The sequence below is a fragment of the Dermochelys coriacea genome, chromosome 15, assembly GCF_009764565.3.
Source record: "Dermochelys coriacea isolate rDerCor1 chromosome 15, rDerCor1.pri.v4, whole genome shotgun sequence".
In the NCBI taxonomy this organism is placed as follows: Eukaryota; Metazoa; Chordata; order Testudines; family Dermochelyidae; genus Dermochelys; species Dermochelys coriacea.
Genome location: NC_050082.1, coordinates 6,217,145 through 6,236,365, shown reverse-complemented (window position 1 = coordinate 6,236,365; position 19,221 = coordinate 6,217,145). Strand labels below are relative to the sequence as shown.

The following is a 19,221-nucleotide window of genomic DNA, read 5'->3' as shown; positions in this document are numbered from 1 at the left end:
CTTCTACGATTGAGGCGGCTTTGCACACAAACCAGTGCACGATTGAACTGGGAGCTGAGCATGACTCATTTTGGGGTGCACCTCGCTGTCACCACTCCAATTCTCCCGTGGCCTTTGGAAAAGGGAGGTTGTAGATGCTTTCCAACCTGGAGTCTGGTCTATCCAGTCAGCTCCCAGAGGAGGTGATGCCTCAGAGAGGGGCACACCTCTATGAACAGACACAACCCCCTCTCCCCTTCTGTAGCCCTTGCGATTCCAGACAACAGTACCGCCGGTATCAGCCTGCAAGCCTCCCTCTGCCTCCCTCACTCTGGCAAGTGGTGTTTTGGAACTATTTCCAAGCGAGCCGGTAATATCCTGTACATACTCCCTCTCTCCCGGGAGCTGCAATCCGTGCAGGGAAGGTACTTGCTCCCAATCCAGCTAAATTACTATTGACTTGTGTTCTCTGTGCTCCGCAAACATTTCACTCAGCCGTCACCAGCGGGGCCGGCGATCTCCTGCCTGGAGTAACTTGGGAGGCCAGCTGAGCAGGGCCGTTTTTCCTTCTCTTCCCCATTGATCAAAGAATTAAACTGACAGAGGGGGAATTTCACACTAGGCTTAGGAGGGGGAAAGTGACTTTTCGTTGGCAAGATGAGGGTGGCAAGTGTGGGTGTGTATAGGGGTGATGGGTACTTCCAAATGGAAAGCATGTGGGGCGGAAGGGGGGTGGCATGACAGGGGACTTGTTTCATGTTTCAGTGCTAAAGAGGCATAGAAAAAACAAGGCAGTGAAGCAGCAACATTTTATAACTAGTTCCTCTCATTCTGCAGGAGGCTGTGGGGTGAACAGACATGACCAGCCAGATCCTCTGCAGAAGGCTGTGGGAAGCAAATTGGTTTGACTTTGGTGCATGCACTGCAGTTGTAAATAATGGGTCAGATCCTGAGATGGTGTAAATCAGTGTAGCTCCACTGATGCTAACTGAGGATCTGGCCCACTATTTACAGTCTGCATCAATGGAGTGCACCAATTTACACCAGCTAAGGATCTGGCCCAGTAATACTTCTATCACTATCAAACCCAGTGTTGCTATCCTTGAGTCCTTTGGAAGCTTTTTTAGAGGCTTTTTGGTGGCCACTTTTGCTAGGTGCATTGTAGAGACCCCACCTGTAATCGTGTTTGAAGAGCTCCTCAGAGCCCATGTTTGTTTTCATTTGAGACACGTCCCTTTCACCAGTATGTATCTCCCTTCCCCTCTGCTTTGTGCCTCTGTTTTTGTTTTGTTTTTCAGAGCATCTGTAACTAATGCAAACACATGCCGTAGCCAGAGAGTAAAACCCTGTCGGATTAGTGTGACAGCCGCAACCCTGCCATGTGATAATCCCATGGTAATTCCCCGTTAGCCCCCGCCCCCATTGGCTTTTGCTATTGTCTAAAGGAAACAAATGGCATAGTTAGCAGGCAAACCTTAACCAGCTTGGAGCAGCAGAACCGCGGTGCGTGCACCAAAGTCAAACCAATTTGCTTCCCTTTTTTAGAAGGTGCACAAATGGTTATGTGCATTCCCAGCAGCTGCTTATCTGTGTCGTCTCTGGGAGTTCCTAGTCTGGAGAACAAGAGCCTACTTATGTGGAGAGTGAGCGCCCGCCTCTAATGTATGCAACTGGACACCCGCACTGAGATCAGAGCCCCATTGTGCTAGGTGCTGTACAAACACAGAGGAAGAAGCAGTCCCTGCCCTGAAGAACTTACATTCTAAATAGGCAAGACTGACAATTCTGGACACTGAGAGGTTGACACTTGCCCAGAGTCACTCAGGAAGTCTGTGGCAGAGCCAGGACTCGAACCCAGATCTCTTCTGCATTGGCAAGTGGGAGGGAGGGGGAGGCATATCCTCACTGGCAGCTTGTATTTTATGTTATTATTTTCATCTGATGCTGATCCAAGGTGCTGTCTTGGCAGCGCTGCAGATTGAACTCCTCCACCCCCAGAGCAGTATAGCCTGGGAAAGCTTCCCACGCTCACCTCCCCACCCGCAGCCCCATCAAGGTGCGATGCCTCCACCCTGCACAGTACAGTAGAGCTCGCTGATGGTTTGACGGCAGCTGACTCCCTGTAGCCCTCTTATTCCTGGGCATGTCTTCAGACGTCACCTGTTGTTACCAGTTGCAAGGGACATGACGTACACACTTGCCTACTAGGGCTTGGACTGCGGCAACTGATTTTTCAGAGGCCACCAAATCACCGTCGGGCGGTGGTAATGCTCATTCACAGTGGTCTGAGCTAGATTGCAGCTGATGACCTAGAGGCGGAAGGCTCTGCATTTCCATCCTTTAGCTGGCCAGTCCCCCTGCCAGGAGGTGGAGACCCTTTCTCCCAGATAGGGTCCCATTCACAATGCTCTGTGCAGCCCCTCTCAAGACCCTTCAGCTGTCTATGCCCAGCTGCTGAAATCTTCCTGCTGCAGCTATGTGCATCTTGGGACGTACTCATTTCTGGGGAGCCATAGCGGCAGTAGCTATCACAGGGGAGTCAGGACTCTTGGGTTCTGTTCCTGACTCTGCCACCAGCTTCCTGTGCGACGTTGGCCAAAACCCAGTTCTGTCTGCAAAACAACAAAGGAACGGACAGTTTCTATGCTGGGCGTTCGTGCAGAGTGGCGTTTCAGTGAGTTTCTGCTTTCAGCTGTGATTTTAATTATTCAGAATTAAAATTCAAACTGTCAGAGGCCATGCAAGTCTAGGCAGCAGAAAGAATGCAAAGCATTGGCAGTAACTTTGGATATTGAAGGACAGATTTTACAAAGCCCACAGGCTTGCCATTGAGACCCATGGTGTTTCAGCCACTGTTTTATAGGCACTTTAGCAGGTTAGGATGACAAAGTAGAAGGGTGGAAGGTCCAGTGGGACTTGGGAGACTCATCAATTCCTTGCTCCCCCACACACTTCTTGTGTAACCTTGAGCAGGTTATAGTGTGTCTGTGCCTTGGTTTCCCCTCTATACAATGGGGACATTAGCCCTGCCCTACCACACAGGGATGTGTGTAAAGACTGTGAGGTGCTCAGATGCCATAGGGATGAAAGTCATGTAAATTCCTCAGACAAATGGAAGGCTGAGGACTGCCTATCTCTCTCTTTTATACTGCCACTATTACAGTGAGAAGTACGCACCTCTCGCACAAGCCTAGGTAGGCAAGCAGTTGGCGTGGTATTACCATGAAGCGCCACGAGTGGTGGAACTACCTTCTCCCGCGTGGGGCGTCGGGTCCCAGGTTTGGTAAGCGTACAGGCACACTGCAGAGCGTTGGAAGCTGAGGAGTGACCCGGGGTGACTGTGAAGTGCCTAGGCAAACACTGCCTATGCGGTGCCCTCTGTCAACATCCTGTGCTCCTGCGGAACTATTCAAGCTAAGTGATAACCCCCAATCTGGGCTGTCGTTTTCGAGGGATACGTGTTGATGTTGATCTTTTGAGGGAGAGCAAGATGAGACCCTCAGACTCCCCACACTATTATAATACGCCCAAGGCCACATTAGGGTTGACCTGTGGAACCTTAATTCCGACAGCTCCTATTTTTTGAGCGTTTGACTTTGCAACGGTCTTTTAACACATTTTTTGTCTGTAATAAGTAGCTTATAAAGGGTCAATAAGTGATAGTGTTATGCAGATACACTTATCTAACACTTACCAGACGTATCAGTGGAAGGTGTAGTTGACGAGCCGTGGTTATAAGCAGCCTAATGACATGTTTAATTTTTGACAATTTACTGTTTATTAAAACAACTGCCTATCAATTACTAACCCTTTACAGCTATGAATGTAACCATCATATAAGGTATAACCTGTTTAGACACCAAAAAGCAACACAAGGATGATTAGGGCTTCTTTAAATTTTGAAAATTTGGAGTTAATGTTTATAGTTAAGGTTCCATCATCAGCCTTCTGATTGACAGCGTCTGTCTCCAGTTCTTGGTTCCCCTAGACAGATGCAGCTTGCTTCTGATCTGCTTTACACTGGTATAACTCCACTGCCATCAGCAAAGCTACTCCTGAGTCACCCCTGAAATCTGAACCCAGCCTGTGTGCACACTACCGCCTATGAGTTAACGCTGATGATGGTGGTCGGACAATAACCGTACCTGTTCCCACTTTGTGCAGTGTGTAGCACAAAGTACCAGTTGGACTTGGTGCATGTATATTGAGAGTATGTTATCCCTGTTTCTCAATAACAGAGTGAAGTGTGACCTCAAGTTACAGTGTCCTCACTGGTGCTGCATGTGTGTCACTAGGACTTCTGGGGGCACATCCCAGGGTTCTTTGCACTTCAGTGAGCTGAGCCGCTGTATGGCTTTTCCCCCCAGTGAATTGTAGGAGAATTTGTCTGTTTTTCTGGGCACGCAGGGTGAATTGAAGGAAGGCATTAGAGGACTTTCAGCACTTGAGTGGTTTAGCCTGTGTCCTCGCTGAAAAACAGTAAATTACAGCCCCAGTGAAAGACCTGCTGCCCCAGCTAGTCTAAGTTGAAACCACCACCACACTTGAGTGAGAGGGTTTTGTGTGTGGAGGGGAGGGAGATTGGGGAAACATCCAGGTAGGAGGCTGGGCTAATTCTGATGTCCCTGAAAGTTAGTAGAAAGGTGATCTGGGATGAGTCAAAGATGACTGGGGTATTGGGTAGCATTAGGGGGGCTGTAGATGGCGATCGGGTAAGGATCCTAGGGCAGAGTTAAGGTTACTGGTGGCTGTGAGGTTCCAGACTTTCAAATGTTTCAGTTTGTCCCAATTTTCCTTGTCATGTTTAAGCAAGAGACAGCTGCAGCCTTATGTCTCACTTTAACAATGGGAGGGTTGCTCTCTGAATAGATCATTCTAGCCTTTCTCCTGTCTCCAGGGATCTGACACTGAGCGGAAGCCATGGCAGGACAATATTCTCTCCCCCCACACCCCCGATCTCCCTTCCCCCTTGCCTGTCTCCCACAGCATTCCTGAAGTATAGAAGTCGAGGGAGACCAATTCTGGCATTCTGTCAAGGAATTAATTGAAAAATAAAATCATTAGATGGGAACTCCAGAAATGCAAAATTGTTTAAGGGGGAAAAAGGGGGTGTGAGCTTTTGTCAGGTTAATTTCTTCTGTATTGATGCTTTGTGACATTTCCTTGTTGTTTATCTTCGGCAGCAGCTGTAATACTAAAAGAAAATGCACAGCTTGTTCCATTTATTTATTTTACACCTTTCTTCAGTCCTACAGTATGTTTGTTTGTTTGAGAAACCCAGTGAGGCTTTTGATGTCTGAGAGCAGGATTTAAACAGCTGTTCTCCATGTGGAGGTGTGCTTCCTCATGGGAGGAGGATGTGGGGGTAGCTTGTCTGTCTTTCCTAGAGACGCCGTCCTCAGCAAGCCGGACTAAAGGTCTCCCTTTACTGGTGTCACTAAGCTGGGTGATAATTTTTCCATGGATGCTCGCCTGGAGCTTGAAATGAATTCACTCTGGCCACGCTCGCTCTCCTCTGGGTTCACTCTTGGCAAGCGTTTGCCCAGGCAGGTTATCCCTAATGTCACACCTTCTCAGAAAGCCACCATCAAAGGTGTACACGAGGGCTCACATCATGTTCTGGTGCTGTGATCCAACACGGGGACAGAAAGGCCCCATGTGATTTACATGTCAAATCCCAACTAACCAGCACAGTTTGAACCACGTATAATGTTCGTGATCAATCCAGAGTGGACATTGCTGGCCCATGGACACACGGGATCGTACCCCAGATGTAGCATGTAGCCCTGTCCTGGGAGGATCATTCACCTCCTCCCTGACAAATAGCAATGGGACCCTCAGTCCTGACTTGAATGCCTCAGTGGGGCTTAGATGCACATGAGATGTGCTCCTGTATAAATGGATTCAATAGATCAGGGTACATCAAAGGAGTGGGCACTGCAAGGAATCCCACTGCATATTTCTTTAAAGCAATGTGCGGGTTTGCTTCCAAACAAAGCCCTGTCACCGCAGGGGCTGCAGCAGGAGAGGGGTTAAATCTCCTGCCAGCTTTGGAGGCAGTGAGTTGTAGCTGTCGCTCGCCACCCCCCGGAACACCCGGCCCCAGGGAGCGCCCCTTATTGGTGAGCGGGTCTACATCAGGCTGAGTCTGCATGGCACAGCCCCAGCGTTGTTAACATCAGCCAAGAGAGTGACAGGCATTTAGTTCATGCTTTGCCGCACCTGCCCTTCTGTTTCCGGCTGCCGCCGCTGCCACAGCTCCCATTACCTCCCTGCAAATTCAATTTCCAGAGGCCATTGTGCACTGCCAGAGCCTGATTATTACAAAGAAGCAAATGATAGTTGAGGGCTTTAAAGACGAGCTGCTCAGGAGAGCTAGAGTGGGGGAGAGGGAGCTAACGAGGATGGCGTATACAGCCCGGGGTTGCTGCAGGGGGGATAGGAGCAGCCAGCTTCCCTACTGTGCACACCGTCCAGGGGACATGATCCTGGTGGGGAAGCTGCCGGTTGCCTTGCTCTCCCCCCCCCCCCCATAGTCAGTATCCCCATCCATGTGCTCTCATCTCGCTGAGACGAGTTGTGCTGCTCCTCTCTCCTGCTTTTCACCCCTTTGCTTCCTGTGATTAGCCCCTCTGATAGGTGGCGCACACACACGTGACATCTGGCTGTCCCCCATAGGATGCAAGTGTCTTTCCTGGTCAGAGGGGAGAAAGGGGGATGATCTGCAATCCCATCCCATCCCCCCATCACACACTTATCTTGCACATCAGCAAGTGGAAGGAGAGAGACTCCCCAGGAGCCCTCTCCTGTCCTGCCCTCCGCACTGCTACAAAGACAAGCCCACAAGAATCAGAGCAGTGTGGAAGCTTCCACAGCCCGTCCTCTTCCTCCCCACAACCTGCCCCAGGCCCCATGGCGCAGATACCGGGATGCAGGCTCACTTGGCCTTCTGCTCCTCTAAAGGTGAGGAGGCCCTTTCGGCTTGTCTGGGGTGGAGAGACGTGATCAGAGCTCAGGGCTGGGAGCCGGGAATGCCCGGGTTCTAATCCCAGCTGTGACAGCACCAGGCTCTGAAGTGTTTGAATGCGGTTGTTGCCAGCCCCGTGCACGGCTCAGCACGGGCAGGGGTTGGGAAAGCTCGTCAGAAGCTGGCTGCAGTGAGGTACAGATGCATGTCTTTTAATTGTGTCTGTGTTCTCTCACCCCACCCACTCCTCTGCCATCTGGGCCTGCACAGATTCCCCAAAGAAGAAGCAGCGTGCTGTGGCTTTGGACGAAATCCTCGAGCAGCTGGAGGAGGACAGGGATGACGATGCGGGCAACTAGGAGAATCATCAGCTGCTGTTTGGTGTCTAAGGGTATGTGTTCAATGCAGGGCGGGGGCAAGTCCTCTCAACATTCAGTTGTTTTATTATTGTTTCGATTATGGTAGCACCTAGGAGCTCCAGTCAAAGATCAGGGTCCCATTGCACTAGGTGCTGTACAAAGAAGACAGACCCTGCCTCAGAGTTAGTCTTCATGTCGGACTGGATGCAACAGCTGGTCCAAAAAGACAAATGGGGATGGAGGCAGGGGAGGATGTAGGGTAATGGTAAAATAAGCAGCTTAGCAGAGACTCGGAGGTTGCAGCCCACCGCTTGCCTGGTCTTTTGTGAGGTGCGTGTGCCTTTTTGCTGCAGCGGGTTGCGGCTCTTACAGAAGCAAAGGGCGGGTTTCCTTTCAGTGTGGAAACAGCCCCTGCTCTTCCCTGGTTATCGAGCCCCTCTCATCCAAACTTCCCAAAGCACTTTAGAAACATTAAGTCCCACAGCAGGTATTAAGTGTCACGACTGAGGTCTCACCACAGATCAGTTTCAGAGCTCGGAGAAGTCCCTAGCAGTCCTGACTCCCACTTACCAGATGGCACTGCCTCAAAGGCTGGTTCTTTCATTAGCTGGAAGCAGTTCTCGACCGGTTTGCGATGCCCCCGTGTGCAATCTGTCACCCCCTCACCAGTTTTTTTGTCACGATACTGGGGTGGTGGATCAGAACCGGGTCCAGTACTGGTGCCACGTTTGGGCTTTGGGGTGAAATCGGTCAGCAGCCTGCTCACTTTATGCACTTTCACGGGGCTTTGAGAGGAAAGGCAGTGGAGCTGGAGAATACCGAATTCTTCCTCACCTGCCCCTGCTCCATTCGAGAAAACAGATGGGCTGCCAAAGAGCCTGTCTAGAGAGCAGCCAGCAGCTGTTGCCGCAAAATGGGTAGCTTGGCAATCTCCTTTCTCCTGCCACCACCACTGACTTGTGCCACCTCGCTCCATCTGTAGGGACCAGGCACCTCAAGGTCACGGAGATGCTGCCATGGGGCTGGATGACAGCTGTGCTGTTCAGACGCCGCTGTGACATTCTATAGTCACCTGCTACAAACTGATCGAGACAGCTGTCGTATTGGAGGGGATTGGCTAGCTCAGACCTTGCTGCATGCAGCCAGTCCACTCCAGAGTCTCGGGTTTGCAGTGAGCAAAGGCATCGCCGTTAGCCGGCAGGTATGAAACGAGACTGAGATCTTAGTCCCATTTCCAGTGGGGCAGGTAGCCTCAGCACTGTTGCAGTGAAATCCAATTGGGACCTCTAGCCATCTCAGTGGAGAGGCCAGAGATGGAGTGGGACATAGTGAGCTCCTCTGACCCAGAGGTCTGAACACGCTGTCTGTGTATCTCGGAGGGCCAGTGTGTGGGTACCATGCCCAGATAGGCCTGCTCTGTGGAGAGAGGGCTTGTCAGTCTGATGTTTCTCAACAAGGCTAAATTTACTGGCAAAATATGATGGAAGTGAAATGCTGTGACACAAAACAAAAGCCACCTAGCCCCAAAGTGGCATGTAATAGGATTCAAGATTTTGCACTGTCTTCTTCCTTTGACTGGTAAGCTACTTAAAAGTGTCTTGTTCATGCTGCCTTGTGTGGTAATTGGCATTGCTCCCTCTTGTGCTGTGCAGCTCATGTCTTCTCCTTACAGTTCCATGGCATGGGGCGCCGAGAGGGGACACAGTCCCGAAGGCTCTAGGGAGGATGGAACAGCTTCTGTGGAAACCGTTGCAGGCGAATAAATAAGCCAGGCCTGCTGCACCCTTCTGTGCCTGTGATTGCAGGTTATAGCTCCCTTTCCACCTCATTCCTGAGCCCCCGCAGCAAACCCTGCTCACCCAGCGCTAGTGCCCACAATCAGTGGTGCTCGTGGAAGGAAAGTGGCTACAGGATAATGGCTGATATAGATTTTTTTAGTGCAGTTGCTTATGGTGTGGGGGACAGATACAGATGGCACATTTCACCCTTAGTGTGAATTCCAGCCTTCCGCTGCACATTTTCAGGTTTAACTTAATATTCTATTCATATAGTTAGTTTTTTGGTTGCTTAGTTTCCAGGGATAAATGTATTTTTGGATATATTTTTTTTTAATTAGGTGGATTTATCATAAACTCCTCTTCAATACAGGTGGCTAGACGTGGCTGCATCTTCACCCCCTACGTGTGCAGACATGTGCGAGGCAGCGTTTTAAATTGTTGCACCAATCAGAAATTTGTGTGTGTATTTAAGGCAGTAACTCTCATTTCTTCCTTAATGATGTGTCAGTGTGGCTCCCACTGTAGGTGCACTAGCCCCTCAGGCACTTGATCGGATGTTGTGGAGGAGCTGCGTCCATCAGGGCTGCACACATGCCCTATGCCACCTCATGCTCCCATGTGAGGGCGTGAAGAGCTGAGAGCTCATGGTCCCTCTGTTCTCTGACTGCTCTCGACAGCGACATGGATTCTGGCAACTGTTCAACCCACTGCTGTTTCGTGAGCTTAAAACTCAATAGTTTTGTGAAGAGTCTTTCATCACTTTCCTCCGTTGTTAATTCTTTGAAACAGGACATTCCAAAACTAAGAGAAAAAGATCCGGAGACACCCACCCATGCACAGCAGGGCAGGGTGCTTCATGCTAACTGCCATGGTGGACTCCAAGCCTTCAGGTTTGGGCTCTACCCGACCTACAAACAGATTCATCCCTCTCATCGATGGGCACAACTGATGCACTGTCTGTCTGGGGGAGGGTCGCATCCTTGCTAGGTACTTGGTGTGCAAATCATTCTTGTCAAGGATTCGTGTGCCCAGGGACACATGGCTCAGACTTCACCTGCTCAAGCAGTTGATGCATGTCACCTCAGCCTGGAGGAGTCATCCACCTCCGAGGAACCCATGGGGTGACCCTCAGCAAGTTCTTCTCTGAGCAGACACCGCATCCTGGGGTCTAGCAGTGAGAAGAAAGGCAGGAAGAAAACCCCATCAAAATCAGCACTGATGACCTCGACGCAGATCACCTGGCACTGGGGCAATCGATGCAGCTGAGTCCGGTAGCCACCTCAACGTGTACGTGATGCCACTTGCCAGGCTTTACCTACATGCCCTCCAGCTCTGGTTCAGGGCAGTCTATTCTCCGGTGAAACACCTGATAGACGAGAAGGCGATAGTACTGTATCATGTCACTTGGAGCTGGCTGACACCCTCAAACACTTGAAAAGGGTTCCCCTTCTCAGTCCCCTCCCCAGCAAGGATCTTGATCACAGATGTGTCAGGGACAGGATGGACAGCTCACTTGCACCACCTGTAGCTCTGAGTCACTTGGTTCCCATTTAACAGGGGGCTGCATGTGTATGTCCCAGAACCCAGCCATCAGAGTGGCCCGTGTGCCATTCCTGCCTCTTCTCCAAAACTCAGTCGTGGTGATCTTCGCAGACAGCATGATGACCATGTGCTAGATAAACAAGCAAGGGGATGCCCACTCCTCACCCATCTGCCACAAAGCCATCTACTTCTGGAACAGTTGCCATCAGAACAGGGTAACACCAGTGGCCCATCACCTCCCAGGAATCAGACTTGTGAGCAGGCAGTTAGTGACCAACACATATTGTCGTTGCACAGATCCATCACAAATTGACTTCCAACAGTGGAGACCCCCTGAGACAGACTTGTTCGCCACCAAGAGCAACACACATTGTCTGAACTTTGGCTCCGAAAGAGGCCTGAGTTATTCCAAATTTCTTCCTCCTGCAGTGGAACCAAGAGTGTCTGTCTTCCAATTCCCCTGATTCCCAGAGCAACTTCCAGAATCAAAAGAGGCAAAGCCATGACCCTGAGTTGTTTTCTCTGATGGTAAAGCAAAATCCAACAAAGAAGTGAGCTCGGACTGGGTACAATTTTCAAAATGGCTGAAGTTCCATTCACTTAAGTTGAAAATTAGGCTCCTAATTTTTGTGTGCTTTTGAAAATGTTACCTGCCCTGTGGACTGTGTGTGTAGAACAGGTCAGGAAAGGCATCTGCTCATAAACCTCTTGAGGTTACCCAGGGGTCACGGGATGACGAAGGCCAATTAGGGCATCTACCTTCCTGCCAATCCTGGGATGCTCCCTAGTTTTCAGTTGCTTTTCCCTGTCTAGTTTTAATATGTCTAAGGAAAGGGTCCCCCCCCCCCACACACACACACACACCCTCCTTCAGTCTTAGCTGTGTCCTCAAAACTAGGCCCTTGTGTGTGCAGATAGTCAGCCAGCTCTCAGTGGCACATGTTTTGTGTGCAATGTGTATTAGTGTGCAAGAGGCTGTTTTTCTCTGTGATAGCTGTCTATTGTTGCGAGACGTTTACCAATACGCCTAGCAGTGGGATGCTCATAACCTTACTTATTGTTGGACTTTTGTTAAACCCACAACACCGGTGGCCTCCTGAATAGTGACTCAAAACACATCTGGGCCTACAGCTGACCAATAACCTTTCTAATATGTCTGCCTTCCCAGGCTCTCGTTTGTGACGGAAGCACACACAGCATCAGGGCTCTGCTGATGAAAGGAAAGGTGGCTACATGACCACAGGAATAATCCAAGCTGGGTTAAATAACTGTCTGCTCCATGCCGTGCGTCTGAAATAAGTACAGGGCCTTGAGATACCATTTGTCCTTTTGGAATGGCTCTAATATAAGGATGCCTCCAGATGCATCTGCTGTTAACACCTCCCTCTTGAGAAGGGAGCAAGAGGAGAGACATGGGGGTGGGGAGGGAGCAGCGTGAGGAGAAAGGGCGGTGGGCATTGGTTAGAGCTGGGAATAGCACAGGCTGGGTAGAGCCTGGCAACAATAGACACAGAGCTCTCCCCATGTACCTCTGGCCTGATCCATAGCATTCTGCCGTTCCAGTCCTTTGTGGGCCCAGGGAACAAAGGTTTCTAACATCATCCCTTTAATGTTGTCTGCAGCTCCCTGCTGTTCCAGTCATTCTGAACTGGACCTTGAAGTACCTACATGGGGAGCAAGAATTTAATAATAGGCTCTTCAAATAGCAGCAAAAGGTCGAATGTGATCCAGGGGTTGGAAATGGAAGCTTGACAAACTCAGACTGGAAATAAGGGGTCAGCTTTTAACGATGAGGGTAATTAACCACTGGAGTAATTTTACCAAGGGTCATGGTGGATTCTCCATCACTGGCAATTTTTACAATCAAGATGGGATTTTTTTTTAAAAGCTCTGCTCTAGGAATTATCGTGGGGCAGTTCTCTGGCCGGTGTTACAAAGGAAGTCAGACTAGATGATCACAGTGATCCATTCTGGCCTTGGAATCTATGAATCTCTTAACTGCATTGATAGTTTTGTTACTTGACCATTTGGTAATAGGCAAACTCACTTTTGCTTGACACCCAAGCCCAAGATTTAGGTTCATCTCTGCAGTGGAGAAAGACTAGTCCATGAAATGGCACTTTAGCCCTTATGGTGCTTTGCACTGTGCAAACATGGATTCTCCCAACCCTCTTAAGAGGCAGGATGTACATTGTCCCTCATGTTGCAGGTTGGTAAACTGAGGCACAGAAAGGTTAAAGTGGTGTGTCAGCTTGTCAGTAAAAGGGATGGGGTTAAGACTGATTGAAGCAGGGGCACTGTTTTCTTGCTCTGGGTTTGTACAGCTCCTGGCACAATGGGATCTGGACCATGACAGGACTCCTAAGAGCTACAGTGATATCAACAATTAATAATCATTGTGGCATTCCTGTCTTCTGCTCAGTCTGTGGTACCTTTATCAACTATGCTTTGGGGAGGAAAAAACAAACAGAAAGGCCTGTTATTGATCTCCAGTAGCTGTGAGGTCATCGAGATTATGATGATTTCATGGCATGAAATTGAGAAGACGGGCTGGGTATAGATGCATCTTTTGATGGGGAAGTTTCCAGTTGGCTTGTGTGGATGGAATTTGCATATTTGGAATTGAGAACCAGAAGGCTGGGTGTGGGTGGGTGGAAATCATGTAAAAGATAAGTCGAGATTCTGGTTCATTTTAAACTATTTTTAAAAGGTATGTATCAAATGATTAGGGAGTGAGTAGAGGAATGGAAAGACGACAAATACTTGATATCCATTCCACCCTGATGACAACTGGTGAGGGGTCAGAATGGGGGTTCTGACTCCAGTCTTTTTAAAGCACACGTGGAAGACAACTTAAGCAAGGCTTGATGGGGTTGTGGGTTTGTTGGGTTTCCCTCCCCCCTTCCTTTCTTATTGTCTTTTATGGCAGGGCAGATTTCTTGCTGAGCGTCTCTGTGCTCTGTAGCAGCAACGAAAAGGATTAGCGCAAGCAGAGCATGTAGGCTTTAGAGAACAGAGCAGAGTTTGGTTTCAACATCTAATTCAATTTGTTCTGCCGAGATTGAAATATGAAATGGTTGCCAGTCAAACGTTCAAAGGCGCAGGAAAGGGGGGGAAGGGAGCCTTCTCACATTTAAATTTTAATGAAAATTAATTTAACCCTTTGATATGTTTTAAAACATGTTATTCCCCATTGGTGTACAGGCTTTTCCTCTTTGAAAGTAATGAAGACTTTCTTTTCCCTTAATGATACTTATCTCATTCAGCAGTTGGCATTGGCCAATTTTTCAGACAATTTAGTTTCAAATAAATCTCTTTAATGTTGGTGGAGAAAGCTTTTACATGTATGTACATATATATTGTATGTATGTGTGCATTGTTATGGGGTGCTGATCACAGCTACACAGTTTTTTGTGTGTGTGTGTGTGTGTGTGTGTGTGTGTGAGAGAGAGAGAGAGAGAGAGAATATTATGGAGTTGCTGATCATAGCTCCATGGTACAATTTGAGTTGATTTTTACTCTTCGAGCAAGGATTCAACTTCTTTATTATGTACAAAGAACACCATGAAGCCTGCCCCTGAAATTACAGCACTTACTCAAAAGGGATTTTCTGACAACATACAAGTATATCCATTAATTAGTTTGAATTGAAATGAAATTGTAAATGGGTCCTTTAAGAAATGTAGCACCCATCGCAAGACCTCTTTTGGTCTCAGATGAACCTAATGATGGAATAATACAAACTCTTCACTTTCCTTATTGTTAATTCACCAAATATCCCTATATTGATTTTTAGCCTTACGTGCATTCTCAACATGACCTCCATCTTAATGTGTTTATTTTGGCTGAGAATTATTAGTTTTATTTATTCTTTGATTTATAGTAGTGCCTAGTAGCTCCCGTCATGGATCACAAAACAAATAAATATATATTTAAATGAAGTGTTGTCAGTCAGATCCTCCATTGGTGTCAATTGCCATAGGTCCATTGAATTCTGCTGATTTACACCAGCTAAGAATCCAGCTCAGTTGTGTGTTGGGAAGAAGAGAACGATAGACCAAAGACCACAGGGAGGGCGGAGAGAACAGGGACAGGGCTGTATTAGAATGTAGCCTTTTTACTGGGTTAGATAAAGTAATAAGGTTTAGCGTAACTTTAATGCATAGCTGTCCGTTGCCAAAGGCCTCAGTGGCAGCAGTACCTACTAAGGGACAACAACAATACCAACGTAATACAGACCGTAATAAACATATCAGGTGAGATCTTCAACGGGTATGAATTTTAGAGGGCAGGTGCTCAGCACTTCCTGAAAATCAACATAAATTGGGCATCCAAAATCACTAGCCACTTTTGGAAAATCTTGGCCAGGGTCTGTGGGGTTTCTCTGATCCATCCCATACCCCAGACAGAAATGAAACCACAGGGCATAGCCTGCAATCTGCTTGTAGATGTTAAACCAGCATCCAGGCCTGTTGAGGTGGTGTTTCACACATTGCACCCTTGTGTGATGAAGTGGGGCTTTATTCAACTTATGTTGCAAGCGAGTCTTATTGTCCTATACTAATCCTGTGGGTACCTCAGTTTCCCTATGTATTGCACCAATATTTTGGTGGTGGGAATTGAGTGTGTGATTTTTGCTGAGGTCCTTGGGGCAGGTGAGGCTGCCCAGCTGTCTGCACATAGGCTATGCCAGTGCCCTTCATAACCTGAGACCCGGGAGGGGGATATGACCAGGTGACACCTTTTGCCCGGAAAGCAGGATAAACATGAGGAGGGGGAGTAATGGCCATGTCAGAGGTCAGGTGGTTGGAAACAGGGCAGTCTGCTTGGGGGGACTGGAAGAGGGGGAGTCTAGGGCACAGGACTCTCCAGGTTGGACTTGGCTGAAAGTCATTGATTTCTGTACTAACAAGTTCTGTTCTACGCTGTGTTCCTGTCAGCTAATAAACCTGTTTTACTGGCTGGCTGAAAGTCACTGCGGAGTTGGGGTGCAGGGCCCTTTGGCTTCCCCGGGAGCCCTGCCCAGGTGGACACGCTGCGGGAAATGCACAGTGAGGAAAGGGATGCTGAGTGCTCCGAGGTCAGACCTAGAAAGGGTCGAGGCTGTGTAAGCTGCTTGCTTTGGCGACGGTCTGCTCAGAGAGAGGAGGCTCCCCCAGAGTCCTGACTGGCTTCATATGGAGTAGTTCCAGAGCATCGCCCAGTGACTGTGACACCTTGTATTGCTGCCTACTCAGGAAAACTTGATGATCTCTGTGTATGTTTGTGTCCCCTTGCATCACTCTGGTACCTAGGTCCAGATGATTTTCTTCCTGTCTCTACTGGATTTGCCCTGGCTGGAGCATACGTTGTGGGTTTGGGCTGCTCTGGGCTCTATTCCAGCTGTACCTTTACAAAAGGGAGAACCTGATAACCCAGCATCTGTTTGGCTAATTGAATAAAGGCCTTTGACCTACCGGGGCACAATCCACACCAGTGGAGAGCTGTGTCATCCCTGCCCTGCAACCTTGGGTGCCTTACCCTGCCTTGCCGTAGTAGCTCCCACCTGGGCCGCTTACAAACACCCTTCCAGCATGCAAGTCACTCCCTGAGTGTCTGTGTGTAACTGCAGCTTGCAGGTTATACTCTGCCTCTTACCAGCCTTGGTTATACCAGCACACCCCTAGTCCCAGATCTTCTCCCAGAAATGTATGTCCTGGACTACCCAGTCCTCTCCTGGACAGTGCAAATATTTTAAGTCTGTTTTTTTCCTTTAAGGCAATCATATACCAGCTTATTATCTTGAAGAGAGTTACCCAGACTGTTCAACTTAAAACCATAGGATTAGATAAAACAGTAAAAGAAGTTTATTAACTACTGTGATGGGGCAAGGCCAGATGGCTATAGAAAAGTAGTGGGAGATGGATATATTAGCTCCAGGCTAAACAAATCCCTGGTACCAGGTTAAGTGAAATGGAAGCTGCTCCAGGTCAATTAAGACACCTGGGGCCAATGAAGAACTTTCCAGAAGGCAGGGAGAATGGCTATGTTGATTGGGACACCTGAAGCCAATCAGGGGTTGGCTGAAACTAGTTAAAAACCTCCCAGTTAGTCAGGTGGGTGTGCATGTCAGGAGCTGTGGGAGGAAGTTGTGCTGTTGGAGAGGCTAAGCAGTACACGCTATATCAGGCACAAGGAAGGAGGCCCTGAGGTAAGGGTGAAGTGGAGCTTGAGGAAGTGAGGGCTGCTGTGGGGGAAGTAGCCCAGGGAATTGTACATGTCATGTTTCTAAAAGGTCAGCTACCATAGCTGATACTATTAGGGTCCCTGGGCTGGAGCCCGGAGTAGAGGGTAGGCCCGGGCTCCTCCCCACGTTTGCCCCCTGTTTAATCACTGAGACTGGGAGACAACAGAGACTGTGAAAGGAAGGATAACTTCTCCTCACCTCCCTTGCTGGCTTATGATGAAAATGGCTCAGTAGACTGTGACCCTTGTCTCTAGAGAAAGAAGGGTTACGTGGAGGGTCACAGTGAGCCTCTGAGACTAGCGAAATCCGCCAGGAAACGCGGACCCACGGAGGCAAGGACAGAGCTTTGTCACACTACACACAAAGATTTTAAGTGAGTACAAGTCATGAGGCATAAAAGTCAGAAATGGTTACAAGAAAAATAAAGATAAAAGGCTTTTTAGTATCTACTTAAACTATCTCGTTTCCAAAGCAAACTGTCTCACCGCAGGCTCCAGCAGATGAATGACCAAACTTTCAGGTCAGGACTCCTCTCCCGGAGTCCAGGGGCCATTTCCTTTTGTCGTCTTAGATGCAGAGAATGAGGTGGGCAGGGAGAGAAAGAGGTGTGGCTTGGCATGTTTGCCTCTTCTTTTTATAGTTTCCATCCCCCTTTTGAAAAACATTTCCATCTGGGAACTAGGAGACACAGTCTGTGTGGAAGGATGTTCCCTGCTGTTTTTTTCCCCCCCGTCTGAGCTTCCTTTGTTTTGCCTTCCTGCTTAATGACTCTGTTTACTGCTTAAATGCAAATTAAGGCAAACATGCACTCTTTTGTTCAAGACAGGCCTTTTGGACCAGTTTGGTGCTATGTGGATCTTGAACATGCACTCTTAGTATCATGCTGGGGAATCTTATAACTTTACGTAGTGTTGCCACACGTATTTGATCAGGACAATACTGAGCAGCAAATTATGAGTTTTCAAATGAAACCTTACAAGACATACCTTGTACAAAGATTATTACAGTATTGTGTAGGCAGTGAATGCAGGGGTGTATTCTGTCACAAGACCCTACCTACATCTCAAGGCAGAATTCAAAGAAGAAACCAGTGCAGCAGACACGGTGAACGTTGTTTCCTAGCCCTTTGATGGAGATGAAGGAAGAACTCACATCTTGCCAGGTTGTTGCGACATACTCAATCCTTTCCACAGTCGAGCTGCAGCCAGCTGCTGGATCCTTGCAAGGGTGTGTGTAAACTCTGTATTCCTGTGGTTTTGTGCTGATGGTCATTCTCCTGTGTTACTCCTCTGTAACCCTGCCTGCTCTCCTCAATGACCAACAAAGGAAAAGATGGTCGCGTCACTCCCTGTGGCTTAGCCCCTTTTGCACTTCTCTGAGCGGCATGCACATCCAATGCACTCTCTCTTCCATTCTGGGCATCACTGGATTATCAAAGCAATTGCATACCATGCTGTAGATTTTCCGAAGAGGATGCCTCCAGTTGGAGTGTGTGCGAATACTCCAATTTGTGTGTGTTGATGTAGGGGTTCAGCCCAGGTCCCCAGCCTGTCAGGTTCCCTGTAGCTGCACAATAATTGCAGGTTGAAGCAGGCAACTTGGCGTTTCAGCTGAAGTTACCAAAGTCTCTCAAAGGTCAGCTATGGAAGAGCCTGCAGTATTCCCTACCCATGAGCGAGCTCTAGTTTAGAATAATACTAATAATGCCTGACTTCACCAGTAGATCTCAAAGCACTTTACAGACGAGGTCTGGATTGTCATCCCCATTTTTACAGATGAGGAAATTGAGGCATGGGGAAGTAAAGTGACTTGCCCAGGGTCACTCGGCAGGCTGGTGGAAGAGCTAGGAATAGAGCGCAGGTCTCCTGAGTCTAGTCCAGTGCTCTCTCCATTAGGCAACACTGCCTCCCTCATTCCCTTTGACTGCAAGGGCAGCTAGGAAATGTGGTAGTCATGTTGCTTAACCTCATTGTCTCAGTTTCCCCATCTGTAAAATACCTTGTATCTCTCCGGCTGGAAACGGCTGCATGCAATAAGTGCCAGTGATTATTATTGTGGAGTCCACAGTACAAGTCCCCGCTGTTTGTGCAGGTGCGCTGTGATTTCTTTGGTGGTTTTTTGTTTTTGTTTTTTTAATGTAGCCTTTTGGACTCTTTCCTTAGCTAGTAATTACATTCTTTCGTCATTAGTTATGCCCTTTAAATTTTAAAAACCCTTTGCCTACCCTGCTGGAGAACCTGGAATCAATTATAGAAGATTGCATGGCAGCCCAAAACTACTCCTGCCTCGTCGGACTTTAACTCTCATCGTCGTAAGCCAGTGTTGTGTGCATTGGGCTGGAATGTGTTCTTAAGCCTCCTGCACCCAGCA

General features: G+C 48.4%; 1 protein-coding gene across 3 annotated transcripts in view; it reads left to right on the top strand.

Annotated features, from left to right (window-relative positions):
* Nucleotides 1-19,221, top strand: part of RBM19 (RNA binding motif protein 19) — a 114,522-nt gene that overhangs the window by 86,847 nt on the left and 8,454 nt on the right. The window contains exon 24 of one of the 3 annotated variants that reach the window (XM_038373136.2): nucleotides 7,217-7,337. The exons of the other annotated variants lie outside the window; for them this stretch is intronic. Within the exon in view, the coding sequence (XP_038229064.1) occupies nucleotides 7,217-7,305 (89 nt within the window). The 3' untranslated portion in view covers nucleotides 7,306-7,337. The remainder of the gene's footprint in view (nucleotides 1-7,216; nucleotides 7,338-19,221) is intronic. 3 annotated transcript variants of the gene reach the window in all.